Genomic DNA, 13459 nt, shown 5'->3' on the forward strand with positions numbered 1-13459 from the left:
GTGAGTGAGCAAATTGTGTTCGGCCACAGTTATGCCATTTCCATTTTACATGCGATTGTAACCTAACCGAGCTGGATTTTTGAATTCGGTAATTAGGGCCTATCAAATGGGCAAAATGTCTATTTAGTGAATGAATCAACACAAGTTAAGCATCATGGAGTTAACTACTGATGGAGCACACCTGAGTGCAAACGCTGTGAGCGAGGCCTGACTAGATGGCCGGTGATGATGTGCTCCAGGCAGCATGTATCAGATGCTGCTGACTTGAGTGAGAAAGGGAGAAAGTGTTGGAAAATCCTCGAAGTTAGAGGGCCGTGAAAATACACATTGAAAAATCTGTCACATTACATTACAAAGTAGAAAAGTGCAGTTAGTTGAGTGCAGATCTCTGGCCGGCTCCGCTCAGCTACGCACAGCTTATGACGTAAACACACTGGGAACGGAAGTGGTGGTGCGCGTAGGTAAATGCAGCTGGAGCAGGAGCCTGGCCATTCACACCAGGGGCCGGTTGCACCAAGTGGTCTTAACTATGCCTGGTCGTAACTCCTACGTCGGTCTAAGTTAAGACCAGTCTTTAGAGTGGATTTATGCCTGTTTCACCAACAGGGCTTATGTCTGGTCTTAACTACGCCGGTCGTAGCAATGCGCGTCCATGTGAATTGCCGGGGAATGCCCCCTGATTGGATGATGTTGCAAAAATGTGCCTCGCGACCTGCTTGGAGCGTCACTGTGCCACTACGCTCTATCAGCCACTACTGTATGTGCATCACTACACCCTCCCTCGCTCCGGGGGGAAAAATGGCAGCGATTGAGTGCCAGACAGTGTGAATGAAATTGAATTTAACGTTCCCAATTCTATGTATTAAATTCTAAAAAACTAACGTCAACATTTGGGAAGGCTAAGCCACACAACTAGTTCGTTATAATCTAACTTCGTGCTTCAAAGGCGACTTTACGATGATGACGATGAGGACGGGTCTCCGCTGATAGACACGGAGATCTCTGTTACAGACAGGCACCCTTACCCTTAGACTCTTACGCCTCCTGCTGACCAGGCGTAAGAGTTACGCCTGGGCGTAGTGAAAAGAAGGCTTAAGCCCTCTTGGTGCAACCGGCCCCAGATGTGCAAACTATCGCTGCAGGCCCTGAGCCGCTCACGCCGTGGCCGGTGTGACCGCTCTAATCTGGTAACAAGGGCGCCTGCCTGCGCTTCCAGGCGCATTGCGTCGCTTCCGTTTCCATTGTGTACTTTGCGCCGATATAGGTACGTGGTGGTTTGTTTACATGGCGTAACACTGTGCGCCTTAACACACAGGTCACTCTGATCCACGTTCACTCACCACAGTGAACTAGGAAGGCTAAGATATATAGGCACAAAGTAACACATCGCCTGCCAAGCAGGGTATGGTGGCGCTTCACAAACAACAAATGTAAACTATGATCTATTCTCTCCACAGCTGTAGGGAAAAACAAACTGGTTTCACCTCACACTGTAATCGTTGCTCATGGTCAGGCTCAGGCATCATGTAAAATGTAAAATCAATGCATGCATAGGTTTTTTTTAGCAATTCCAATATCAGCATTTTTTCTGTTTTTTTTTAATCGGAACACTAGAATTCAAAAAAGCCGCACCAGACAAATGGATTCAGTGTGGAGGGAGAGCATCTGATGCACCGCGATACGATCAGATTGACGCCTGCTGGACACGGTATCAACGGCCACACCGCCACTCCCTCAACCGCTCGCCCACTCAATCAATCACTCCGCTGATGTTAGCCAATTAGCCTGCAGCTAAAACACGACTGGTGCGTCACGTTGTCAAGACTGCTCTTCAGTACAAAATACCAACAAAACGTGTTCTCCCTAACGGCTGCTGGCCTGGGACACACCAGAAGCTTCTCCGACGCATTGTGTTACGGAAGCGTTGAGCAGCAGGAGCCTTGCCGTTCACACCAGGAGCGCTCTGTTTTGCTCCACGCCTCGCTCTGTTTAGCCGCACGCCGGTCACAACTTGTATTGACTTCATGGCCGGCTGCACGCGGCTGCTCGCATCACACGTCAAAAATGGACCCGACACTGAAACTCTTACTTCAGTGTCGCGAGGCGAGGCACATTGCATGTCCCTTTGCGAGAGAAACCTTTCAAAGGGTTCCTACAACAAATTTTCAATTTCCAAATTCCAGAGCTTAATTTCTTGGTTGAACTTGAATTTCAATAGTTTAGTAGTTGGTGTTCAATAAGATGCTAGGCTAATATTCGCTGCGCAAAATGACTGTGAAATCTGCTCTCCTAAAAATGGAGCACAATGGTAAGAAACCCAATTAGCGTTTCATATGTGGCAGAGAAAGGAAGAAGAAAAGGAAGGGTCATGTACTGACTGACAAAACTAAAGCAAGGGTGAACAACAAAGAGAAGACAGAGAGTACATGGAAGATATAAAACAGTAAAAAAAGTATGACCAGAGAGAGAAAGAGAGAGAGAGGGGAGAGAGACAGGCGGACACGAGGGGAAAGGGTAGTTAAGAATTAGAAGGGAGAGAGGGGGTGAGAGATCGAGGGAGAGGGACAGGCTACGGTTCACACTTCACAGAAGATAAATTAGCCGACAGACTTCCAGATCCTAACTGCTCTGAAGTTGAACTCCAATTAAATATTTAACCCTGTCATAACTACCCCTCCTCCTTGTCTGTGTCTCTCTTTTCTCTCTCTCTCTCTCTCTCTCTCTCTCTCTTCCAAAGGACAAATGCTTTGATTGCCTCTTATCCAAAGCACTTCACAGTTCACACCATTACCAGAAGTGGAGCTCTTTAGTACGAGTTCTGCCCCAGCAGGAATCTAATCCCCAACCCGACGCTTGAACCCACAGAGCCGTACAACACGAGTATCCACTATGATCACACAAAGCCCACTGAAAGCACTCATCCCACACCACACATTTGCACCATTTGTTGGACAGACATGTGTGAGAGTGTATGTGCGACAGATTGCCTGCGTGCATCTCATGAATTGTGCAAGTTTGGCTCAGCCTGATGGACGACTACATGATGTGCCGCGACAGGCGTGCTATCGCAGTGGTGGTCCGGGGATTGTAGGTTACCCTAGGCAAGATCATGCAGTCTCTCCCCTGACCTCACCATGTCACATACATTATCTCACTCACTGCTCCTCTTGTTCTTTTGTTGCTGTTTTTTTAACCTGCACACCTCATGGCTTTGACCTCTTGACCTCATGATGTCACATACATTATCTCACTGCTGCTCTTGTTCTTTTGTTGCTGTTTTTTAACCTGCACACCTCATGGCTTTGACCTCTGACCTCACCATGTCACATAAATTACTCACTGCTCCTCTTGTTCTTTTGTTGCTGTTTTTTAACCTGCACACCTCATGGCTTTGACCTCTGACCTCATGATGTCACATACATTATCTCACTGCTGCTCTTGTTCTTCTGTTGCTGTTTTTTAACCTGCACACCTCATGGCTTTGACCTCTGACCTCATGATGTCACATACATTATCTCACTGCTCCTCTTGTTCTTTTGTTGCCGTTTTTTAACCTGCACACCTCATGGCTTTGACCTCTGACCTCATGATGTCACATACATTATCTCACTGCTCCGCTGGTTCTTTTGTTGCCGTTTTTTAACCTGCACACCTCATGGCTTTGACCTCTGACCTCATGATGTCACATACATTATCTCACTGCTCCTCTTTGTTATTTTATACTGTATGCCTGTTGGTGTATTGTATTTTTTATTTTATTTTGTCAAATAAATTCATTCATTCATTCAGACAGACACACACCCCTACCGTAAAATACTGCAAGTGCAACACAAAACATACATGGCTCCTACGTTGTTTTCACCCATTACCCATTTGCATTTAGTTCATTTTTACCCACACCCCAACCTGTTATTTAATAGAAGTATATATTTTAATTTTGACCCGTTATACACAAGCTTTTTTGGTACCTGACCCGGTGCAGGACTCACTCTGCACCAGGCTAGGGTCTCCGTGCGTGCAGGATGCTTACCCATTAAGTGAGTCACCTCACTCCTATTATTCATGGAAACCGGGGTTATATTCATAACCTGAAGTTCATGTTTGTCAGCTAAATGATATAAGCAATGCCCTTTCAACCTATTTAAGCAGAATCATCATCAGCTAAACTTCCATTCACTGTCACGTCTATCTGCCACCACTTTCCACTCAGTTAAAGTTAGCCTAAGTAAAAAATATAATAATGTGAAAATAAAATGTTGTTTTATTTTAATTGCCAGTGAAAGTTCATTATAGCTCATTACAGCTCAGGATTGACCTCATCACTTGTATGTTCCTACTAGAATGTGGCCGCCTTCTAATCTCAGCTGTTGCTGTTGCACCGATGCAGAACTCCATCAAACATTAATTGGAACGGGGATGTGATGACAATGGAAAGGTCAACACAATCACCCAAGCCTGTTGTGTATGTTATGAGGCTAGTATGAACAAATGAGCTAATTACTATGACATCATTAAGAGTGAGTCGCGCAGTACAGTAAGTGCGTGCGTGCGCGTGCGTGTATGTGTGTGTATGTGTGTGTGTGCCTTACCCAGCACCTCCTTTGATGGCGGCAGGCTGAGGCTGAGTTTGCGGGTGTGTGCACTGGCGTCGTCTTGTGCGTTGCCCCTGTCCTGCAGCATGCGCAGGTGTTCCCTCAGACATGTCACTTCCTCCCGAAGAGCGGTCACTTCCTCCTGGCGCTCTTGCTTAGCAACGTTAGTGGGGTTCATCTTGAAGTGGAGGACTCGGGTCTTGACTGGATCATAGTCTCCCTGAGTCAGAAAGAGAGAGATTAGGATGAAGATGAAATGGCCATAAACAGGACAGAATTTCTTGCAGAGTATTGCAAGGTACCTCTTGATAAACAAGAGTACTTTCATTATGAATTTGGGTTTAATATTTGAAAAACTCATTCAGTCTGCAACCAGAGTCAACGTAGAATGTAACCAACTCCAGCCCTTTAGCTTTGATGAAGATTCATTCACATTAAGAGAGAACATTTCTTACAAGAATTAAACAATCAAATAAATGCACTAAAATATATAAGTAAATATACTGCTACATTTCTTATTTATTCTTTGTATATTATGTATTGAAATAAATGTATATTTAATGCAAGTATTTAACTTTTTTGTATTAATTTCTCCCAAAATGCTTTCATAGCTTTTTAACATGTACTTTGCATTTTTTTTTACCTATACTTCAAAATGTTGGCAATGAAATAGTTGAACTGAATGCACCACAATACTGTAAATTGATATTATTAGATTATTTTAGCACACAAGTTTCAATCCATGCAGCTGTAAAAAAAGACAAACACATATTACATAACAGACTTAGTAATAAATACTGCTGGATGTGAGAGACTGAGGAGAGAAGAGGCATCAGACAGTAGAAGATGCCCACACTAAAGCAGAAAAGGGAATGTTATTGCCTGACAACATGATTTCCTTTTTTTACTTTGTTTTCTCCTGACTCTAGGGTCTTGGTAAATGAGAGAGTCCATCTTAGCTTAATGTCAATATAAGGCGCGCACACGGACGCGCGCACACGGACACACACACACACACACACACACACACACACACACACACACACACACACACACCAATCTGAGCCCTTGATTACTGGCTAAATTAGATTCCATATGCCCCCAAGCGATGGTTGCCAAATAAACTACAGGCGTGGGGGACAGCAGAGTAGCAGAGAAGGAGAAACAAAGTACAGACGTGGGGGACAGCAGAGAGGCAGAGGAATAAACTACATGCGTGGGGGACAGCAGAGAGGCAGAGGAGGAGAAATAAACTACAGGCGTGGGGGACAGCAGAGAGGCAGAGGAGGTGAAATAAACTACAGGCGTGGGGGACAACAGAGAGGCAGAGGAGGTGAAATAAACTACATGCGTGGGGGACAACAGAGAGGCAGAGGAGGTGAAATAAACTACATACGTGGGGGACAGCAGAGAGGCAGAGGAGGTGAAATAAACTACAGACGTGGGGGACAGCAGAGAGGCAGAGGAGGAGAAATAAACTACAGACGTGGGGGACAGCAGAGAGACAGAGGAGGTGAAATAAACTACAGGCGTGGGGGACAGCAGAGAGACAGAGGAGGTGAAATAAACTACAGGCGTGGGGGACAACAGAGAGGCAGAGGAGGTGAAATAAACTACAGGCGTGGGGGACAACAGAGAGGCAGAGGAGGTGAAATAAACTACATGCGTGGGGGACAACAGAGAGGCAGAGGAGGTGAAATAAACTACATACGTGGGGGACAGCAGAGAGGCAGAGGAGGTGAAATAAACTACAGACGTGGGGGACAGCAGAGAGGCAGAGGAGGAGAAATAAACTACAGACGTGGGGGACAGCAGAGAGACAGAGGAGGTGAAATAAACTACAGGCGTGGGGGACAGCAGAGAGACAGAGGAGGTGAAATAAACTACAGGCGTGGGGGACAACAGAGAGGCAGAGGAGGTGAAATAAACTACAGGCGTGGGGGACAGCAGAGAGGCAGAGGAGGTTAAATAAACTACAGGCGTGGGGGACAGCAGAGAGAGAGGCAGAGGAGGAGAAATAAACTACAGACGTGGGGGACAACAGAGAGGCAGAGGAGGTTAAATAAACTACAGGCGTGGGGGACAACAGAGAGGCAGAGGAGGAGAAATAAACTACAGACGTGGGGGACAACAGAGAGGCAGAGGAGGTTAAATAAACTACAGACGTGGGGGACAACAGAGAGGCAGAGGAGGTTAAATAAACTACAGGCGTGGGGGACAACAGAGAGGCAGAGGAGGAGAAATAAACTACAGACGTGGGGGACAACAGAGAGGCAGAGGAGGTTAAATAAACTACAGGCGTGGGGGACAACAGAGAGGCAGAGGAGGAGAAATAAACTACAGACGTGGGGGACAACAGAGAGGCAGAGGAGGTTAAATAAACTACAGACGTGGGGGACAGCAGAGAGACAGAGGAGGTGAAATAAACTACAGATGTGGGGGACAGCAGAGAGACAGAGGAGGTGAAATAAACTACAGACGTGGGGGACAGCAGAGAGGCAGAGGAGGTGAAAGGGGATAGGAAGATGGGAAACCATGAAGGATGAAGAAAAGAATGGCAAAGTGAGTGAGAGTGAAAACCATGGACAGATGGAGTATTACCGCCTTAAGTAACATGGATGGGGGCAGGGAGGGAATGTCACACTCTCCTATAAATACAGCCTTGTATATAATTTAAAAGGAACAGAGTAAGGGCCTGTGTCCACCTAGCGTCTTTTTCCGACATTAAACGCTGGGAGTGCGCTGGGAAACGCTGATCTCGGCACACAATATAACAAGGAAGCAGTCTGAAACTAACGTTAGCTCAGTGCGGTAGTAGCTTGATAGCTGACAGCTAACATTAGCAAACAACACACATACAGTGATTTAGCTCAACACTCACCAGAAATATCAAGTGTCTAGCCAATCTGCTCCCACAATTGACCCTTCCTGTCTCTGTTGCGATAGTTTTTTCATATGATTAGTTGCCAGAAAAGGAGCACCCAACACCAGCGTCTTTCTGAAAAGTTAAAATAATTTCAGCTGGAAGCACTGGGAGCGCTGGGAGTTGGGCGCACAAAAACACCAGAGCGCTGTGAAAATAAGACGCTGGACGCAGTGCACTTTCTCTAGACGTCCGTGTGCGCTCGCATACGCTCTCCCCCCATTGGAAACAATTGAAAATAGACGCCGGAGCTGATGAAAAGACGCTAGGTGGACACAGGCCCTTAGCTTTCCAAAATGAGGAACAGGGAACATGTGTGTATTTATATCGATCCATTTCCAATGGGACTACGAACACACGTCACTGCCAAATAAACTCCCGGCTTATTTTCCTTCTCCCCCAGATATTTGGAAGTTCTACATCTGCACATGGACGGTTTATTCCAGGGGGTGCCTGCCTGCCTGCTGCATGTGTGTAATGTAATATAATCTAGTAAAAATGTTGGTAACACTTTATTTAAACAGGTGTGCGTAAGACTGACATGACACTGTCATAACCGTGACATGTCATGAACATGGGAGGCTTTATGAATGTTTTAATTTTGACATAAATATTGATATATTATTATTATAAATGATGTCATTGTTAATGCAATGTTGACAATTGTTTGAGATGTCTTTGTTATGACAACTTGACATGAACCAAGACAGGATATCCTCCTGTCAATGTCTTTGTTATGACAACTTGACATTGAATTAAAATGGTATGACTGTAGGTGAGGTCAGTATGTGTATGATATGTAACCTATGTTGTGTGTAGATATAGGATGTAGTACATGACTGTGATGATGCTGTCAAGCCCTTTGAGACATGCCTGTGATGAGGTGCTACAAACATAACTGAAGTAAGAATGAGGAGCAAAAGGAGAGGCGGCTAGTGTGAGAACGATATGTAGATTAGATTAGTGCTATAATAACAGCCTGGGGGAAAATGTAAAGTCGTCAAAAAGCAGCAAACGGCTGCATGCGTCACTGTCAAAGGCAAGAAACTATTGAGAAACATGCTTCCTTCAAACTAGGTCAAGCTTAAGAAAATGAGGATGATTTGGCCACGGAATTCATATTTCACTTTCAGGATGTCGGCGCTGAGCTGAGGGGCAAACTTTTAATTGACTGCTTCAATGGAAGAAAACAAAGGAAATGTATGTCTCTCTTTGCCATCAGCAGCACACTGCTCCCACAGTGAGCCAACAAACAGCATCAGCTTGTTTTTTCATTGGTTGAGCTCTTCCGTAAGCCAACTGCTTAATATTACAGTATGTCTAGTAGTTGGCCTATTTTGTGTGTGTGTGTGTGTGTGTGTGTGTGTGTGTGTGTGTGTGTGTGTGTGTGTGTGTACATAATATATACAGGCCACTCTTCCACACACAGGTAGAGTGCCGTTATAAGTGCCTTAGGCTACATATCTCTTATTCATGTAGCAACAATAACAACTAGGGATGCACCGATGTGAACATTTTGGCCGATGCCGATAACCGATATTAACATTGCTGTTATGGCCGATAACCGACATTATAACCGATGTCGATATGATCTGTATAAAACCACATTTTTATGATCATCACATTTTGTACATACTGAAAAACACATGTTAACACTGAATTTGAAAAAGTTATGCATTTCTTTATTTGCAAAGCCTTTGGAAAAGCCCATAGATCATAGATTTACTGCATTATTTCATATCAACGTGAAGAATTTGGCTGATAATGATAACCGATATTAACATTGCAACATCTGACCGATACCGACATGACCGATATGTTAAAAAGATTACTAACATCGGCCGATACCGATATGATTGCCGATATATTGTGCATCCCTAATAACAACACATCTAAGACCAGAGAGCAGAGTCTGTTATGAGAGAGAGAGAGAGAGACAGAGAGAGAGAGAGAGAGAGACAGAGAGAGTGAGAGAGAGAGAGACAGAGAGAGAGAGAGACAGAGAGAGAGAGAGAGAGAGAGAGAGACAGAGAGAGAGAGAGAGAGAGAGAGACAGAGAGAGTGAGAGAGACAGAGAGAGAGAGAGAGAGAGAGAGAAAGAGAGAGAGAGAGAGAGAGAGAGAGAGAGAGACAGCAACGAAGGAGAGAGCATCTAAATCTGGGGAACAATGTCTGTGTTTAACACAGCTGAACAAATTGCTCTGAAACATCCACTTATATACTCAACACAGCACAGAGCACAGGGGACACATGAGTCACTGATGGAACAGGTGACACCCTAATGGTCAGTGAGTGTGTAATATGAGAGTCGGGGGTGCCATCATAAAAAAGAAAACATACTCTGTCTTCACTTTCCCCTAAAAACACACACTGATTGAGGTGGGGTTTTGGAGAGAGAAGAAAGACTGTAGAGGCAAACTAATGAGTCGGAGGACAGGTTTGAGCACCTTCAACTATTTTAGCCTCTCCTCTTTACGAGCTACCGGCAAGTCCTAAACACCTTAAAGGGACAGCTCACCCTAAAATCCAAAATACATATTTTTCCTCTCACCTGTAGTGCTATTTATCCATCTATATCGTTTTGGGATAGTTGCCTGAGTTTTGGAGATATCGGCCGCAGAGATGTCTGCCTTCTCTTGCATACAATGGAACTGGATGGCACTCGGCTTGTGGTGCTCGAAGCACCCAAAAAGATACATTTGAAAAACTCAACAGCAATGTCTCTTTCCAGAAATCATGACCCGGTTACTCAATATAATGCACAGACTTTGTTGTGAGCAGTTTCATGTAGGAACTATTTTCTTTTGCAGTCTCATGTAGGAACTAGCTAGCAGCTAGCGGGTGTAGTTCGGTCAAAAGAAACGAGTTCCTCTATGAAACTGCTCATAACGAGGTCTGTGGATTATCTTGAGTAACGGGGTCATGATTTCTGGAAAGAGACATTGCTGTTGAGTTTATCAAATGCATTTATTTGGCCCTTTGAGCACCACAAGCCGAGTGCCATCCACTTTCATTGTATTGGAGAGAAGGCAGAAACTCTGCGGCCGATATCTCCAAAACTCAGGCAACTAACACAAAACAATCTACGGTAGATGGATAAATAGCACTATATAATAACACTACAGGTGAAAGGGAACTTATGTATTTTGGATTTTAGGGTGAGCTGTCCCTTTAAGCATCCCCCTTCTTGAGAGTCACTGCAATCCTCTGACTCCTTTGAGTGGCTCCCCCCTTCTAGAGTACATACAGTATATGTATCTGATGTACCACTCACAATGGTCACAATCGCAATACCCCCACTGGCCAGAACAGTCTGTTACTTCAATTATCCCATCCTCTAGCTCGCAAGACTCATCTACAACAATACAGCATTCACTCCTCATTTCTCCCCTATTTTCCCCAGTCTACTGATATTATGCAGGATTACCCCCTTTTGAAATAGGATTTGCACTAGATGTTGCTACTTACATTTTATTGTACCATTTGCATGATTATTGAAATTGTATTTTTACCTCTGTGCTGCTTTTTAATATATTGTATGTATAATATATAATAATGTGTAATTGTTGTGTGTGATTTCAGTCTGGAAATGAGTGTGAAGCAGCCACAATAAAACCTGCTAGTACTACTACCACCAAATTGTGTGCACGTGTTGGGAGAGCGTGCAGAATTAAATTTGTAAGACATGAAATATGGTCTATGCAAAAACTGTATACTGTAATGTTATTCATGCATATACACATCCTTTCAGCAAAGTCAAACAGCACTGCACTGTATTTGGTTCTGGGTATCTGTGAGCTTTAACAACAACAACAACAACAAGCAGAAATACTATGAAGGCTGTTTGTGTTCTGGATTGGTTACAATGAAAACTGACCATGAATTGGTCTGGGTGAATGGTACAGCAGCTGCAGGAATTCTTTGATGGCTGCCAAAGCCTTTTCCTTTAGTGCCAAAGTGAGAGAAAAAAACATAACTTCAAATTGACTTTTGCTGTAATTCAACCATCTGACAAGCAGAGGGCGCACGTTAACAACTGTCATTTGCTAGGCAGAATACAAAGCAGGACAAGTCATCTCATTGGCTATGGAGGCGGGACTTCCCGTTGTGCTGCTTGCTTGGCTAACAGCAACTCACATAGGGAAACATGTTCATATGTTGACTCGCTTTTGGCCACATTTTTTTCTTGTCTGGAGTCCCTGAAAATGTTTTCTTCAATTTGATATATTCCTATAAATACCGTGAGTCTGCTTACAGGCGCGAGATCGACCATCTGATGACTTGGTACAGTCAAAGCAACCTGGAGCTCAACGGTCAAAAGACAGTGGAGATTGTTGTGGACTACAGGAGGAATGGAGCCCCACCATCCTCCGCCAAACATTGTGGAGTTCGCTTCCTGGGGTCCATCATCACCCGGGATCTGAAATGGGACGGGAGCTGAGCATTGGAGCTCGCACCAAGAAGGCACAGCAGAGGATGTATTTTCCTGCGGGCACCTGAAGAAATTCAAAGTTCCAAAAGTAACGATGGTGCTCTTCTATACATCCACTGTCGAGTCCATCCTCACCTCCTCCTCCACCACCGTCTGGTACGCTACTGCTGCTGCCCTCAAGGCCATCTCCAGACTGCAGCGCATCAGCCACTGTGCTGAGAAGGTGACCGGATGCAGCCTGCCATGCCTTCAGGACCTGTACACCATCAGAAAGCTGAAGCGGTCTTGGGAAATCACGGCTGACCCCTCCCACCCAGGCCACAAACTCTTTGAGGCACCCCCCCCTTGGCAATAGACTGAGGTGTGGCAGAACCAGAACCTCTCGTCACAATGACAGTTTCTTCCCAAGTGCCGTCCCCCTTGTGCAGGGGGTCCCTGAGCACAGCCAGCTTGGTAACGGGCCGAGACCCCCCCACTGACTTGATCCTAGCCCCTCCCGGCCTCCCCATCATGTCACTTTAAAGGACTGCACTTTAAATGTTTCTATATAGCTTTGTCTTCTACTATTGATGTGACTGCTACGCTGCATACTTGCACTAATAAGACAAATTTCTTGTCTGTGATCCGATTACTTACAGCGGCTATTAAACTCAATCTTGAATATTGAATCTTAAATTCCTTCATTTAATTTTTGTAAACTTTCAATGTTGGTAAATGTCCATTTTGGGAATTTAAGGTACCGTAAATTCCGCACTATAAGCCGCACCGGAGTATAAGCCGCACCTGCAAAGTTGACTGTTTTTTACATATATAAGCCGCACCGGACTATAAGCCGCGGGTGTTTTAATGGTATTTTTTTTATTTATTTATTTATTTATTTTATTGTGTTTTAATGTTTAATTACCATATGTAAGGGTTCATGCACAGAGGGGATTGTCGGGAAAGAGATGGCTGTTTGAGGAAGCTCCCATTTATTAACATTTCAACAAAACAACATAACACAACACCACCTGTGTTGTGTTATGTTATGTTATGTTATGTTATGTTATGTTGTTAAAAGAGGGCAAGAGAGGAAATTAAAACAGAAGTGGATTTATAGTTAGAAAGAGTGCTAAAAAAGAGAGTTTTTTTTTTTTTTTGAAAAAATCCATAGATAAGCCGCACCGTTATATAAGCCGCAGGGGCCAAAAAAGGCCAAAAAACGGGAAAAAAGCCGCGGCTTATAGTCCGGAATTTACGGTATTTTGAAATAAATACAAAAAACACAATGTATATCATCCAAATTGCACTCTTCTACTGCTGTCCAAACTCACTTGATATCAGGGTAGGTAATACTACTAGGTATGTCAAACAAATAGTGAGCAGCCCTGACATGTCCACCAGATGTGGTCCGGCTCTGTGCGGTGCCAGTAAAACTGCCGGAACAGACTCTCAACCATGTTAATAGATGGGCAATACAAGTGGTTAGGGATGCAGTTTGAAAATGTCACGGTATCAAAACCACTAAAATTT

General features: G+C 44.3%; 1 protein-coding gene across 1 annotated transcript in view; it reads right to left on the reverse strand.

Annotated features, from left to right (window-relative positions):
• mad1l1 (mitotic arrest deficient 1 like 1) overlaps positions 1–13459 on the reverse strand; it is a 75854-nt gene that overhangs the window by 22696 nt on the left and 39699 nt on the right. The window contains exon 16 of the mRNA XM_083655932.1: positions 4590–4812. Coding sequence (XP_083512058.1) covers positions 4590–4812 — 223 coding nt within the window. The remainder of the gene's footprint in view (positions 1–4589; positions 4813–13459) is intronic.

The sequence above is a fragment of the Poromitra crassiceps genome, assembly GCF_964638095.1.
Source record: "Poromitra crassiceps genome assembly, chromosome: 19".
In the NCBI taxonomy this organism is placed as follows: Eukaryota; Metazoa; Chordata; class Actinopteri; order Beryciformes; family Melamphaidae; genus Poromitra; species Poromitra crassiceps.